Source organism: Carassius carassius, chromosome 10, assembly GCF_963082965.1.
Source record: "Carassius carassius chromosome 10, fCarCar2.1, whole genome shotgun sequence".
In the NCBI taxonomy this organism is placed as follows: domain Eukaryota; kingdom Metazoa; phylum Chordata; class Actinopteri; order Cypriniformes; family Cyprinidae; genus Carassius; species Carassius carassius.
In genome coordinates this window covers 10,156,762-10,173,250 of record NC_081764.1, presented here as the reverse complement: position 1 = coordinate 10,173,250, position 16,489 = coordinate 10,156,762, and the positions used below count along the sequence as shown (strand labels likewise).

Below are 16,489 nucleotides of genomic sequence, written 5' to 3'. Positions count from 1 at the left end.
GAGTATTGCCAGAACAATATACCTGAAACAGTAGAGCATGTAATAATGCACTGTCATAAATACAATGAGGCAAGGCAGAGGCTTGTTAATGAGTTGAAAACAAAGAAAATGTTGTTAGAAATTAAAACACTATTGAAAAGAAGCTCAAGGGAAAATTTTGATTTATTACTTTTTTTTTTTGAAAAGTACAGGCCTGTTAAAAAGGATATAAGTGGGTTTTTTTTTTTTTTTTTATTATTATTATTATTATTATATTAGTTTAACGTGCTGGTATATTTAGTTTGGGAATAGTTAGTAACTCCCGTGCCTACTTCAGTCCAGTGGTGGCGGTAATGCACAAGAAATAGTTGCAAACCGCCAATCAAAAAGAAGAAGAAGAAGAAGAAGACCTATGCACGAGACGAAAGAGCGAGAGAGAGCTAGCCGCTAGGTCAGTTGGCACAAGGTGCGCGTAACAGCTAACGTACTCTCCTCTTGTATATCAAATATAGTTTAGAGTTCCAGTCAGATTTGTCGTTAAAAATGACGCTGTTTATGAACGCTTGCGCTTTTTTAGTCAAAGTCCTCACTCTCCCGCTGTACATTGCAGAGGTGATTGGACTTTTCTCTTTCTACAAACGCGTCTATCCTCTAATCGTCTATAAATTCTCAATCTGCTACAATGACAAAATGAAAGACAACAAAAGGGAACTATTTCGAAACCTGGACAAGTTCTACCCCACGAAAGGCTCTCTGCGTATCTTGGAGGTGGGCTGCGGATCCGGGGCGAACTTCGAGCACTACCCGACGGGCTCCAGGATCACATGCACCGACCCCAACCCGCATTTCCAAAAGTACCTGAAGAACAGTATGACCAAGAACGACCAACTCGTTTATGACAGCTTCATAGTGGCGTCGGGGGAGAATCTAAAGGCGGTGGAGGACAACTCCGTGGATGTTGTGGTGTGCACGCTGGTTCTGTGCTCAGTCCAGGATTCACCGAAGGTTCTGCAAGAAGCAAAGAGAGTTCTGAGGCCTGTAAGTTTAGGACAGACAGTGCTTAGGTGCTGAAACTCCGATATGCTTTGATGGTTCATAATCTGTCTCTTATCTCTCCCAAGCCGTTTTCCATCAAAGAGTAAATAATGATTGCATTACGTTTATTCATGGCCGTAGCCAGGCTTTGAAAATTAGTCCAGGGGGTTTCTATAATAACCCCTTTATTATAGAATTATAATAAGCCCTATAAAAACAACTAATTATATACACTTGAAAAGAGACAGAAATAGATGTTTTTGGAGGGATGCTCATTTTTAAATCTTTCCTTATTTACTGCATCAAAGTTTGTTAATACTATATTTATGGGGTGGATCATTTTATCAGTTGTTTAATATTCATGCAAACTTGTTATTTTCGGATAGTCAAGATTACAAAACACAGATAACCATGTGTCATACATTTTTTTGACATGATCAACCCGGGTTCTAAATGCCTTTTAGCAAAACCTTTTCTCCCTTTTCAAATTTCACATTACATCAGAAAAGCATTTATTTTCAGTGAAAATTAAATAAATAATCAAAAAGGTAAGGGTAGGTGTAGGGAGGGCTTATTGTCCCAATAAGGTGGCATCCATTAAATTAGACTCAATAAGTTATTACTGCATACTGTTTTATAATTTACTACAATACTGATGTGCGTAAATAGTATAAATAGCAGAAAATCCTGCTATTTTAACATAGTATAAATAGAATCTGTAGATATTTGCACTTAGTGTTAAATTTAGTGTAAGAACCAAAACAAGTTGAAAAACACGTATAATAGCTGGATCTGGCAACACGAAGGCTGCGTCTCGCTCTCTTGCTCACAACTCTCTGACTCGTTCACTTCGGAAGCGTCTCGCAGCGATCATTTTCATACCACGGACCTAAACATTCTGAATTATTCATGCAGACATTCATATGAGGAGTTTAGCAGCAAATTAATCAACCAGAGAACAAATTTTATTTTCGAACATGAAGAATTTACTGAGGTCGCAACCTCGGTGACCGCATCGCTGGCTACGGCCATGAGTTTATTTGAGATGAAAGGTAACAGCATTACGTAACTACATGTAGATCGCCGTTTTGCTGCGATTATATCCATTAGAAACAGCTGTTTGTTTTAGGGCTGCTGTTTAGAAATGCTGGAATATTGTAGCTAAACAGCATGTATTCAAATTCACAATTATGGGTTGAAATATATAATTTATTTGTATTTTTTTCAGGGAGGAGCATTTTTCTTCCTTGAACATGTGGTGTCTGACCCCTCAAGCTGGACTTACTTTTTTCAACATGTTATTCAACCCTTCTGGTAATATAAAAACACAGTATTGGGTGAGATGTCTGCATAAATATAGCAAAAATATATGCATTCAATCACCCATGCATAACTGGAGATCATGGGTTCAGTTCAGGCAGATTATCATTTTTTGTTGTTGTTGTTGTTTTTGCTTTGAAACCATAGTCTGTTTTACATAATGATGGAATACTAGTAACAAAGCATATGACCACTATAGAGTAAGAAAGTCTGTACTTGTATGTTTGTAAGGTACTATCTCGAAGATGGCTGTGAGACGACCCGTGCTACTTGGAAGCATCTCGAGGCAGCTGGCTTCTCTGACCTGCAGCTACGTCACATCCAAGCCCCGCTGATTTTTATAATCAAGCCACATATTGTTGGTTATGCAGTCAAATAATGAAAATTATTTGTGACCCCAAAAAAACAACATTCATTCAAAATTCATTAGTTTCACCCCCAGCTGTTCGTATGCAAGAGCAGTTTGTATTAAACCATTAAAAATAACGTTTTTGTTTAATATGCAGACACTAAATCTCAAGACTGCATTGTATATTTTATGGAGTACAAAAATGCAAGCAGGTATAACAACAAAACACTTATATCTATAACAGGTTTTGGAGATGATTGTAGGCCAGCTATGGTGAGGTTGTTGTTAATTCATAAATTATGGAGTTTAGCTCCAACACTAATCAAACAAACCTACCTGTGATTTTCTAATGATCCTAAAGCCACTGTTTAGCAAACTCAAGTACGGTTAGAGTTAAACTCTTTAGGAAAGTGGATCTCGCAAGGCAGTTTTGAGGATCATTGTTCTATACTTTGCAATATATTTAAATAGTCAAGAAGACCACTGTACATTCTCCAGATTTCATTTTTGGCAGACACAATTTTCCCCCCAACACTTCTGACCATTAGCTCCTGTTATAAAATAGATTGTACTAAAAAAAAAAGTAATTTCTTGCTGATAAATTAGAAAGTAGAACAATGCATTTTTTTACAACAAACATTTATTTAAGAAGTTTTTTTTTTTAAATGACCTGATATTTTAATTTTGTCATTGACTGTTGGAACACTTTTTTATATGATATGAATAAAACAAAACAAAAAATGAAATTTATAATTTTGAAGTAAATATGAAATAGTTCCCTGGCTGTCTTTTTTATGCAACAATCAAGACATTGATTTCCCAAATATAGACCAGCACCACTTCATAAGATAACCTTGCATCTCCTGTCTGACCATCTGAGTGGAGTTTTTTCCAAGAGCCTCCTTGAATCTGAGGAAAAAAACTCATGAGTTAAACTAGTTAAGCTAAAGTCAAGCTGTCCTTTTGAAAAAAAAAAAAAAAAACACCAACAAACTGTTGGAAACTCAGAAGCGAAGACCAGGAGACTCTTGGGTAATCTTCAGCAGAATTCTTTATTGAGAATGCTTTGCGTGGCGCTGTAATCATCAAGAGTCTAACTAGTCATTAGTACATTGTAGTTTACATTTCTAGGAGGAGGGATACATGGAGGTGGAGACCATTTAAACAAAGTATGCAAATGGAATCAGAAATCAGACACTGGCATTTTCCCAGCCTTGATCTCATGAGCATAACAGTGTTATTTAAATACAGAGGTGCCTGATAGTATCACCCATACCTTCACATGATCGTAGAAACAAAGGCACAGTTGTGCCTTGAGTTTAGCAGGCACCTTTATCTTGGGACCTTGCCCTATAGTCAGGAAGTGCATGACGGCAAAAGGTTAATGTCTCAGAAACCTGGGCTGCTTGACTTGATCATCTCAGAATCTCATAATCTTAACCTCAAAATGTAAAAACACAAATGTACATACTATTACACTGGAACCTAGATTTAACATTTTATAAATTTGTAATCCCTAGCTACACTGAAACTACTTTCTTTCACAATAATGTATACTACACATAACTGAACAAGTGTTAATAAGGAATGTTTTAAGTAAAATATTAGCTATTTGAAACAACAATGCAATACAATGATTATGTCAAAGACTATTGTTTATTACACACAATATTCCAATACCTCAGACTGTCAAAAGTCAAAGTGCAAAATTGCAACAAATTTAGCATTGCGATAAAATGTTATTTTTAAGTAACTTATACTGAGCACACTGAAGCATTTTATCAAACAGTGTGACAGATTTTTCTGGTTAAAATTTTGATTTAAAATGTGTGATTTATATATAAATCTTAGAGAATATACAAATGAAAATAAATTACTCTCAAAAGGGAATATATATATATATGTGTGTGTGTGTGTGTGAGTAAAACAGAATCAGAGAACTTCATCTACGTCACAGGCAGGCAACCGGGGAAAAAACACCTCTGGTGTGGCGGACCAGTCTTGACGACAGCATGTTTATGTGAGCACAGTAAGTAAGTAAGCCTCTGTCATTCCATGCACAAGAACATGGTCCATCACAGTTGCTCTGATTTCATCTAACTGTTTTTGGTCCTGCTCTTCCATATCCTCCACTTCGTAAATGCACTCTTCCATCTTTCCTTGTCTTAATCCCCTGGCTAATGTAAAATGTTGAATGTAACTATTTTAATAATAACAAATGCAGAAATGAGCAGACATTGCTACTGTCACTCCGTGAATTGGATGTTTTATGTGATCTTGTAAGACGATGTGCTTCAAGATCGAATACCAGGTAGATAGATAGATAGATAGATAGATAGATAGATAGATAGATAGATAGATAGATCAAGTTAACAGAAACATTTAATAGATTTTACTGTTGTTTAACAACACAGCGATTCTGTCTGTGAAAAACTTTCAAAAACTCTATTTATAAGATAAATGAACCCTTCCACCCCACATTTCTCAGCAGCGGAAGTCGTTGAATGGAAGACGTTACCTCAAATACATTTATTATTATTATTATTATTATTATTTACTATTAGTATTATTATTATTTATCGCAACGGTAATTTAATACAAAGTATATTCCTATAAATGTACATACATTTTTTTATGAAAATATAAAAACTTTGGAGGATTTTCGATGCCGATGACCGTTGAAACGCGTCATCACTGTCTTTTAAAAAGAGAGATGTTCATTTGGCCATGTGACCTCAATATTGGACCGCTCCATATAAAATAAGTTTTTATTAGGTATGAGCCTTTGAAAGAGTCAGTACTTATTTCTGTTTGTACATATTTCTCAAAACTACTAACTTATTCGTGTCTTCGAGGGTTACTTTGAGTGAGGAAAAGAAAGAAAGATCCACTAATATTATTTATACACGGACGCCATCTGGTGACAGACTGGATTACTGCCTGGCTGGAGCAGATTACGTGCGTTAATGACGTTTATTTTGATCAGTCAGTTCAGTTGGCACAAGGTGCGCGCAACAGCTAACGTACTCTCCTCTTGTATATCAAATATAGTTTAGAGTTCCAGTCAGATTTGTCGTTTAAAATGACGCTGTTTATGAACGCTTGCGCTTTCTTAGTCAAAGTCCTCACTCTCCCGCTGTACATTGCAGAGGTGATTGGATTTTTCTCTTTCTACAAACGCGTCTTTCCTCTAATCGTCTATAAAATGACAATCTCCTACAACGACAAAATGAAAGACAACAAAAGGGAACTATTTAGAAACCTGGACAAGTTCTACCCCACGAAAGGCTCTCTGCGTATCTTGGAGGTGGGCTGCGGATCCGGGGCGAACTTCGAGCACTACCCGACGGGCTCCAGGATCACATGCACCGACCCCAACCCGCATTTCCAAAAGTACCTGAAGAAAAGTATGACCAAGAACGACCAACTCGTTTATGACAGCTTCATAGTGGCGTCGGGGGAGAATCTAAAGGCGGTGGAGGACAACTCCGTGGATGTTGTGGTGTGCACGCTGGTTCTGTGCTCAGTCCAGGATTCACCGAAGGTTCTGCAAGAAGCAAAGAGAGTTCTGAGGCCTGTAAGTTTAGGACAGACAGTGCTTAGGTGCTGAAGCTCCGATATGCTTTAATGGTTCATAAACTGTTTCTTATCTCTCCAAAACCAAAGAGTAAATATTGATTGCATTAAGTTTATTTGAGATGAAAGGTTACAGCATTGCGTGACTACATGTAGATGGCCGTTTGGCTGCGATCCATTAAATCCATTAGAACCAGCTGTTTGTTTTAGGGCTGCTGTTTAGAAATGCTGCAATATTGTAAACTAAACGGCTGTATTGAAATTCACAATTACGGGTTGAAATATATAATTCATTTGTATTTTTTTCTTTAGGGAGGAGCATTTTTCTTCCTTGAACATGTGGTGTCTGACCCCTCAAGCTGGACTTACTTTTTTCAACATGTTCTTCAACCATTCTGGTAATATAAAAACACAGTATTTATAAAATCACCATATATTTTACTTTTGTTTTCATATAGTGGTAAATGTAAAAGCTAAAAAAGTATGATGGAGCTTTGATAAAACATAGGTGGGTGAGATGTCTGCATAAATATATCAAATATATATGCATTCAATCACCCATGCATAACTGGAGATCATGGGTTCAGTTCAGGCAGATTATAATTTTTTGTTGTTGTTTTTGCTTTGAAACCATAGTTTGTTTTACATAATGATGGAATACTTGTAACAAAGCATATGACCACTATAGAGTAAGAAAGTCTGTACTTGTATGTTTGTAAGGTACTATTTCGGTGATGGCTGTGAGACGACCCGTGCTACTTGGAAGCACTTCGAGGCAGCTGGCTTCTCTGACCTGCAGCTACGTCACATCCAAGCCCCGCTGTTTTTTATGATCAAACCACACATTGTTGGTTATGCAGTCAAATAATGAAAATTATTTTTGCCCCCAAAAAACTACCTTCATTCAAAATTTGTTAGTTTCACCTATGCTGTTCGTATGCAAGAGCAGTTTGTATTAAACCATTAAAAAGAATGTTTTTGTTTAATATGCAGACACTAAATCTCAAGACTGCGTTGTATATTTTGAGTATAAAAATTCAGACAGGTAAAATAACAAAAAACTTTTATCTATAACAGGCTTTGGAGATGAATGTTGGCCAGCTATTGTGAGGTTGTTGTTAATTCATAAATGAGCCATACTGCCATGTAGTGGTTAGGGGGAATGTGTCCTTAATACTTTGTAATATAGTTAAATACTCAAGCAGACCACTTTGCATTCTCCAGGTTTAAATTTTAACAAACACTGTTTTTTCCCCAATGCCTCTGACTATTAAAATTCCTGTTATAAAACAGACTGTACTCACAAAAAGTAATTTCTTGCTGATAAATTAGAAAATAGAACAATGTATTTTTTTACAACAAAAATGTATGACTTTTTTTTTCAATGACCTAATATTTTCACATTGTCATTGACTTTTGGAACACTATGGTATGAATAAAACAAAATAAAAATTAAAGCTATAAAGTAAATGTATTTTTAATGCAACAACCAAAGACATTGATTTCCCAAATATTGACAAGTACCATTTCATAAGATAACCTTGTGTCTCTTGTCTGACCATCTGTGTGGAGTTTTTCCAAGACGACCTTGAACAGGAAAAAAAAACCGTCTCGGTTATGTACAGTAACTATCATTCCCTGAAGGAGGGAATGGAGACGGAGGATATCGCTTCGATAAACCAATCTACTTCGAGTTTAAACTAAATTAGCCAATGCACATTGGCATGCAATTATTGCATCCAGATGCCACTGATCACACCTCGAGGATAATAAGGCAGCAGGTGCGATGCATACCAGGTTTTCGCTGAGGAGCCGAGCCAGTGACCCGGCGGCTTAGCATTGGTATACTTACCGTGGTGATGGTACATGACGTCTCTGTTCCCTCCTTCAGGGAACGAGGGTTACCATACGTAATCGGCACATTCCCTTTCAGTCGGTCACTCTCAACGTCACGTTTCAGTGGGAACGCTGTCCTGCCCTTGAATGTATTAAGGCTAGCGGTCTGGTGACCGAATCCAACTCCATAACGAGAAAAGAGATCCTATGCATCGGTGAGAGTTTGCTCTTTTCCCAGTTGACCTGAAGGCCCAACAGGCTGAGGTGCTGGAGTACCAAGTCCCTGTGCTCGCACAACTGATCCCGAGATTGTACTAGTATCAGCCAACCATCTAGATAATTGCGAACACCCTGCTCTCTGAGGGGAACAAGAGTCGCCTCCGCGACTTTCATGAAGACACGGGGAGACAGGGACAGCCTTAAGGGCAGGACCTTGTACTGATATGCCCGTCTTTCGAACGCGAACCGCAGAAAAGGTCTGTGGTGCGGAAGGAATGATAAATGAAGGTACTCGTCCTTTAGGTCGATCGCTGCAAACCAATCTTGGGAACAGATGCACCCAAAGATGCGTTTCTGCGTCAACATCTTGAACAGTAGCCGATAAAGGGCCTGATTCAAAACTCGCAGATCCAAAATCAGTCATAACCCACCTCCTTTCTTGGGTACAATGAAGTAAGGGCTGTAAAACCCCATCCTCATATCGGCTGGAGGGACCGGCTCTATCGCGTCCTTCGCAAGTAAGACTGCGATCTCTGCCCGCAGAACAGGGGCGGCGGCTTGTGAGCAGGCCGGAGTGTGGTGTGAGTATGGGGTGCAGGGCTCACCTGGTTCCACAGGTTTGCAGAGTGTGCGTGAGTAGGGCCTTTGTTTGACACTCTCCAAAAGCCCACTGCTGCCATCTGGCGAAGGAGGAGGATGAGTGAGGTCCGGTGCTATGCCATCCACAACTCTCCGTGGCCTCCTGGGACCCAGAGATAGAGAAAACTGCTCTCTCGTTGAGATTTCCAGATTATCCGCCTGGCCCTCCTCCAAAGGAGGGAGAGGTGCCTTCATCACCCCCCAGAAAGCATCTACCTCTCTCTGGGTCACCCGTCCTGGGGCCTCTTGCTCTTACGCTCACCACCAGGTTTGACGGGGGCCAGGATGGGAGGGGCGGCCTGCTTGCACCCAGCTCTACGGCACCAGCTGCTGCAGATGTGGCGCGGGAGGGGGGTCGGACGCAGGGGGCCACCCTCTGCGACGAGCTGGCTGGGGCACTGCGGCCAGCGGATGGGTGGAGGCAGCAACTGCCCCCGGGGCAGGATGTGTCATGTCCGGTACATGGATGGGAAGGCAGTACTGGGTCTACAGTAAGTGATGGTCCCCAGAGGGTTAGTTCCCTGCAAGGTTTGCCACCACTGTAATCCTCTAACCACCCGCGCTACTGCCAAAAGTAGTTCTCACCTGTCGGCCACCAGAACGAGCCCTAGATCGCGGCAATGGGACTCCACCCCCTGAAGGTAGAAGAGCCTGGTTTGCAGCTCCGAGATGGTCATCTTCCCGCAGTGGGAACATGACTCATCCACAAAGACCACATCAGCGTGCTCGACGCCCAGACAGGTGAGGCACCAATTGTGACCATCACCCGTTGCCAGGTAACGACCGCACCCAGAAACGCACAGGTGAAACAGCATCCTTATGAGGACGATCCATTGTCTTTACAAAGACGCACCTGTGAAGCTCTTTTAGAGAAATTTGCTCTGTAGGAAATGCTCTTTTAGTGCTGAGGCGCACAGGGGAATTGGCCACTTGCAACATGAAAGGGGGTAGTGCAGCATGAAGAGCGGAACCCACCCGACACAGGAATGACCACTGCTGAAGCGCCGTCTCGCCAACACACAAAGCTTCCGAGAGCGTGCTGAACTCGTAGTTCACAGCAGACACAGTTGAGCAGAACGATACTAACGCTCGGCTCTGAAGCAAAAGGCTGGTATGCATTGCACCTGCTGCCTTATTATACTCACGCTGTGATCAGCGGCAGCTGGATGCAATAATTGTATGACAATACAGTATATAACAGTCATGGCTAGACGTTTTGGCAGTGACACAAATTGTGTTTTTCAGTTTTCTGTTTCAGAAGGGAGCTTCAGAGAAAACAACTTTGCAACAGTCTTCTGCTGCCTAATCCTTGTACTTACTGAAGAATTTCAGTCTGTCCTTCATGTTTTCTTGGAGAGAAGTGGCTTCTTTGCTGCCCTTCTTGACACCAGACAGTTGTCCAAAAGTCTTGCCTCACTGTGTGTGCAGATGCTCTCACACAAACCTTCTGCCTCTTCTAAGCAAGCTCTACACTGCTGGAGACACGATTCTGTAGCGGACTCCTCTGTTGACATTCTGGGACGTCCTGAAGACTTATTCACTGCAGTTGAAACAGTTTTACAGTATTGTGGGTCCCAGGGGGTCCGAAAACCAGTCAGTATCTGGTGTGACCACCATTTGCCTCATGCAGTGCAACACATCTCCATCTCCACTCCTCTTCAGTGGCTGTGCGAAGTTGCTGAATATTGGCAGGTCCTGGAACACATTCTCGTATACGCTGTCATTAGCGTTTTCATTCGAACCTATCGCTGTTTTCTTTTCTCCTCTCCTCTCTCTCTCTCCAGTTTTTCACAAGTTCATCAAACAACCGCAGTAAGAATATTTCATCAAGCACGGTGAGTAATTGCTTCTCCTGCTATTGTTATTTGCACCTCTTGCCACATGTACAGTTTATCTATCTCTGTCGCAGATGAGGGATTCACATGTGATAAATGCAGGGAAATAGTTAGGCTGACAGAGAAGATTTCAGAATTAGAGACACGCATCCAAACTTTAATTGAGGACAGTAAGAAAGTTAGGACTCTAGATACGGCTTTGGATGCGTCTAGCCGACTTCGTCAGTTGGAGATCACTAAAAATAACATTAAAGAGGTGTGTGAACTTGCAAGCACGATGTCAGACACTGTAATATGCTCTGGTCCCCTCCCTGCTTACCGTGGTGACGAGATGCATAGCAGATTGTCATCACTCAAATGGCTGAATGTCTAAGTGGTGCCCACAGAATAACATAGGATTCATAGACAATTGGACGAGCTTTTGGGGCAGACCTGACCTGTAGAAAAGAGATGGTCTTCATCCCTCCTGTGGTGGTGCCACTCTTCTTTCTAGAAATATGGCAAATAGTCTTAGTGTTTATACTTGACTAACTGGGGCCCAGTTCAGGAAGCAGACAGACTGGCTAAACCAACCGTCTGCTAGCTGCCTCACGTCACAGAGGTCAGCTAATTCTCAGCACATAGAGACTCTTTCACCTAGATATCACACTATAAATGCTGTGTCTGTTCCCCGAACTAGAAAATACAAAAAACGTCCAAACCAAGTTAAGATTAACAATTTAATTGAGGTTCAAAAAATAAAAAAACAGATGCAATATGGATAAACAAATGATAAAGCTTGGCTTATTGAATATCAGATCCCTTTCTACGAAAACACTTTTTGTAAATAATATGATAACTGATCATAATATAGATGTGCTCTGGTTGACAGAAACCTGGCTAAAACCTGATGATTACATTATTTTAAATGAGTCCACCCCCCAAGATTACTGTTATAAACATGAGCCGCGTCTAAAAGGCAAAGGGGGAGGTGTTGCTTCAATTTATTACAACGTAATAAATTCAGGATTTCTCAGAGGGCAGGCTTCAAGTATAACTCGTTTGAAGTAATGGTGCTTCATATAACATTATCCAGAGAAACAAATGTTAATCATAAATCCCCTGTTATGTTTGTACTGGCTACTGTATACAGGCCACCAGGGCACCATACAGACTTTACTAGAAAGAGTTTGGTGATTTTACATCCGAGTTAGTTCTGGCTGCAGATAAAGTTTTAATAGTTGGCTAAAAAGATTTTAATATCCATGTTGATAATGAAAAAGAAGCACTGGGATCAGCATTTATAGACATTCTGAACTCTATTGGGGTTAGACAACACGTTTCAGGACCTACTCATTGTCGAAATCATACTCTAGATTTAATACTGTCACATGGAATTGATGTTGATAGTGTTGAAATTATGCAGCCAAGTAATGATATCTCAGATCATTATTTAGTTTTGTGCAAACTTCATATAGCCAAAATTGTAAATTCTACTTCTTGTTACAAGTATGGAAGAACCATCACTTCTATCACAAAAGACTGCTTTTTAAGTTATCTTCCTGATGTATCCAAATTCCTTAGCATATCCAAAACCTCAGAACAACTTGATGATGTAACAGAAACTATGGACTCTCTCTTTTCTAGCACTTTAAATACAGTTGCTCCTTTACGCATAAGGAAGGTTAAGGAAAACAGTTTGACACCATGGTATATACATGGTATAGAGGTATTTCGTATTGCTTGGCAGGAAAGTAACCTATCCTACAAAAAAGCATTAAAAACTGCTAGATCCGATTACTTCTCTTTTAGAAGAAAACAAACATAACCCCAGGTATTTATTCAATACAGTGTCTAAATTAACGAAAAATAAAGCCTCAACAAGTGTTGACATTTCCCAAGACCACAGCAGTATTGACTTTATGAACTACTTTACTTCTAAAATCGATACTATTAGAGAGAAAAAAATTGCAAACATTCAGACGTCAGCTACAGTTTCGCATCAGACAGTGCACTATAGACCCCCTGAGGAACAGTTCCACTCATTCTCTACTATAGGATAGGAAGAATTGTATAAACTTGTTAAATAATCTAAACCAACAACATGTATGTTAGACCCTATGCCATCTAAGCTCCTAAAAGAGGTGCTTCCAGAAGTCATAGATCCTCTTCTGACTATTATAAATTCCTCGTTGTCATTAGGATATGTCCCCAAAACCTTCAAACTGGCTGTTATTAAGCCTTTCATCAAAAAACCACAACTTGACCCCAAAGAACTAGTTAATTATAGACCAATCTCGAATCTCCTTTTCTGTCCAAGATACTAGAAAAGGTGGTATCCTCACAATTATATTCCTTCTTAGAGAAAAATGGTATATGTGAGGATTTCCAGTCAGGATTTAGACCATATCATAGTACTGAGACTGCTCTCCTTAGAGTTACAAATGATCTGCTCTTATCATCTGATTGTGGGTGTATCTCTGTATTAGTTTTATTGGATCTTAGTGCTGCGTTTGACACAATTGACCACAACATTCTTTTGCATAGACTTGAACACTTTGTTGGCATTAATGGAAGTGCATTAGCATGGTTTAAATCGTACTTATATGACCACCATCAGTTCGTAGCAGTGAATGAAGAAGTATCATATCGATCACAAGTGCAGTATGGAGTACCTCAAGGCTCAGTACTAGGGCCGCTACTCTGCACGCTTTATATGTTACCCTTGGGAGATATCATCAGGAAACATGGTGTTAGCTTTCACTGTTATGCTGATGATACTCAGCTCTATATTTCTTCGCGGCCCGGTGAAACACACCAATTTAAAAAACTAATGGAATGCATAGTCTATATAAAAAACTGGATGACGAGTAATTTCTTACTGCTAAATTCTGAAAAAAACAGAGGTGTTAATTATAGGACCTAAAAACTCTGCTTGTAATAACCTAGAACACTGTCTAAGACATGATGGGTGCTCTTGATAGTGTGATGGGGAACACACTATCATTTTGTTGACACCTAATGATGGCGCCTGTGTTTGGCGATGCGTCTGTCACTTCTGTCACTTCTCTGCTCTCACGTACATTTGTAATCCTCCTTGTAATATTACTTGTGTCAACCCTATCAACCACCAGCTATGTCTCTGCAATCATACGATACGATCGGGCCGCGTTGTTCCGCATTAAGGCACATATGCAGGACTTGTGTATTACCTGGGACAGATATTATGAGTTTTTCCCTCCAAAACTGGAGTGCCAAGCGCCATCATCGGAATACCTTCTGCTTACTCGGCGCCGTGGCAGGAGAAGGAAGCGGGGATCCAGGGCTGGGGTTCAAGTCTGGAGGAGAAAGTGGCGATCCCGTGGATTTTCTCCCGGGCCGAACGGATCCAGAGCCCCCGGGAGTGAGCGGTGCCTGAGGCCGGTTCCGGTCTGCGAGTCAGATCGGGACGCGATCTGTGCATCGTCACCTGTGTGGTGCACCTCTGACCGGATCTTCCCGTCCCGTCCCGCTTGCCATCGTGCACGCCGTCAGCGTGCCCTGTGCCCGGTTACCTGTCGGACGGATCATGCCATCCAGCCTGCCCCAGGACAGCCCTTGTCATGCACGCGCACTACAAGGATTACACTTATCAACGCGCGCTCCATTGCGAACAAGGCTTTTACTTTGAATGACCATTTCACTAATGAGAACTTGGATTTTATGTTTATTACGGAGACTTGGCAGCGGGAGAACGAACACTTTCATCTTAAAGAACTATGCCCCCCGGACTGCTCCGTGTTTGGGACTCCTCGGCTCGCGCGACGTGGAGGCGGTCTTGCGCTGGTCTTTCGGGACTCTTTCTGCTGCAGCTTGACGGACACAGCTTCGTTCGACTCATTTGAGATGCAGATGTGTAAGGTTGGGAAAACACACTCCTATTACTGTGTTTTAGTTTACCGACCTCCTGGTCCTGCACGCACATTTCTTGATGATTTCACTGAGTTTTTAACGTCTATCATAAAACTAGATCGCGTTTTAGTCCTTGGGGACTTTAATTTGCATATTGATGATCCCACTTGTTTGAATGCAGCTGAATTGTTGACTACCATGGACTCGTTTAATTTTGTACAGCACGTTTCTGCCCCCACCCATAAAAAAGGTCACACATTAGATTTGGTCTTCTCTTGTGGCCTAACCATTGATAAACTGAGTGTGGAGGATTTTCTAATTAGTGACCATTGTTGTATATCTTTTAATTTGTCACTTATCACGATGCCTACTGTCTGCAATGTTGTAACACAAAAACGCATCATTAGTGAGACAACACTTAGTGATTTCTCTGCCTCCTTTGACTCTCGCTCCTTTGTTGATTGTGATGATGTTGATTCATTTGTGCAAAGTTTCAACAACCACTGTCTGTCGATTTTGGATATGGTAGCGCCTGTTAAAAACATTTCAGGGTCACATAAAAAAGCCCTCCCATGGATGAATGATAACATTTGTAGTTTTAGGAGAAAATGTCGTAAGACTGAGCGTCTGTGGAAAGCAACTAAATTGGAGGTACACAGACTCCATTTAAAAGATATGATACTGGATCTGAATGAACTGATAAGGCAGGCTCGCTCGGCTTATTTTTCCAATCTTATTTCAGGTAATAAGAAAAAACCTAAGGTCTTGTTTGACACCATCGAAAATCTAACTGCACCTTCAGCTCCTCTTGTGCCTGTGTACACTCATGAGGACTGTAACAACTTTTTGTCGTTTTTTGTGAACAAAGTACAAGATATTAGGGCCAGTGTTAAAGTTCCCATAATCACTGTGTGTTCTACTGAATTTTCAATGGTGTTGTCTTGGTCGTCCTTCACTCCTGTCAGCCTACAGGAGGTGAAGACCTTAATAGGAAATATGAAACCGTCTTCAAGCCCTGCTGATATTGTCCCAACACCTCTATTGTTGAAAATGTTTGATATTGTTGGCCCCTGTATGGTAAAAATAATTAACCTGTCACTTGCATCTGGCTCAGTCCCCAACTACTTCAAACACGCTGTGGTAAACCCGATCCTTAAAAAGCCGAATCTTGACCCCTCAGAACCTCATAACTATAGGCCCATATCAAAACTTCCATTTATTTCAAAAATTTTGGAAAAAGTGGTGGCAAGCCAGCTGACCTCCTTTATGGAGCAGCACAACTTGTTTGATATTTTTCAATCTGGTTTTAGAAAATTGCACTCCACTGAAACAGCTCTTATTAAAGTCTCTAGTGATGTGATGATGGCAGCGGACACTGGCCGCTACACTGTACTTGTACTTCTCGATTTGACTTCCGCTTTTGACACGGTAGATCACAGTATACTGATCAAACGGCTTCACAATGAGATGGGACTATCTGGATCTGTCCTCCAGTGGTTCTCTTCCTATATTCATGACAGAACCTTTAATGTCGCTATAAACAATGTACAGTCAGATGTGACCAATTTGACCTACGGAGTGGCACAAGGGTCAGTTTTGGGCCCTATTTTGTTTTTACTGTACATTTTGCCACTTGGTCATATTATGGGTTGTTTTAAGGATGTTTCATATCATCTCTATGCCGACGATGTCCAGTTGTACTGTTCTTTCAATGATGCTGAGTTCCATCGTTTAGCACTGTTTTTAGAGTGTGTGTCCTCCATTAAAGATTGGCTGGCCTCTAACTTTCTGCAGATAAATGCAAGTAAAACTGAAACACTGATCTTTGCTC

The 16,489-nt window shown here is 40.7% G+C and overlaps 2 protein-coding genes across 3 annotated transcripts; both read left to right on the top strand.

The window, feature by feature from the left end:
• Nucleotides 1-408: 408 nt before the first annotated feature.
• Nucleotides 409-2,848, top strand: LOC132151748 (N6-adenosine-methyltransferase TMT1A-like). 2 transcript variants are annotated; one of them, XM_059560091.1, is made up of 3 exons: nucleotides 409-1,017; nucleotides 2,243-2,328; nucleotides 2,566-2,848. In XM_059560091.1, the coding sequence occupies exons 1-3, from the start codon at nucleotides 523-525 to the stop codon at nucleotides 2,711-2,713; spliced, it is 729 nt and encodes a 242-aa protein (XP_059416074.1). In that variant the 5' UTR covers nucleotides 409-522; the 3' UTR covers nucleotides 2,714-2,848. The 2 variants fall into 2 exon arrangements, with proteins under 2 accessions (XP_059416074.1, XP_059416075.1); XM_059560092.1 differs by having other exon boundaries at nucleotides 2,243-2,351; nucleotides 2,566-2,704.
• A 2,720-nt stretch (nucleotides 2,849-5,568) lies between these two features.
• Nucleotides 5,569-7,245, top strand: LOC132151747 (N6-adenosine-methyltransferase TMT1A-like). The gene is made up of 3 exons (XM_059560090.1): nucleotides 5,569-6,260; nucleotides 6,572-6,657; nucleotides 6,980-7,245. Exons 1-3 carry the CDS (start codon nucleotides 5,766-5,768, stop codon nucleotides 7,125-7,127), a joined length of 729 nt encoding a protein of 242 aa, XP_059416073.1. The 5' UTR covers nucleotides 5,569-5,765; the 3' UTR covers nucleotides 7,128-7,245.
• The last annotated feature ends 9,244 nt before the right edge of the window (nucleotides 7,246-16,489 follow it).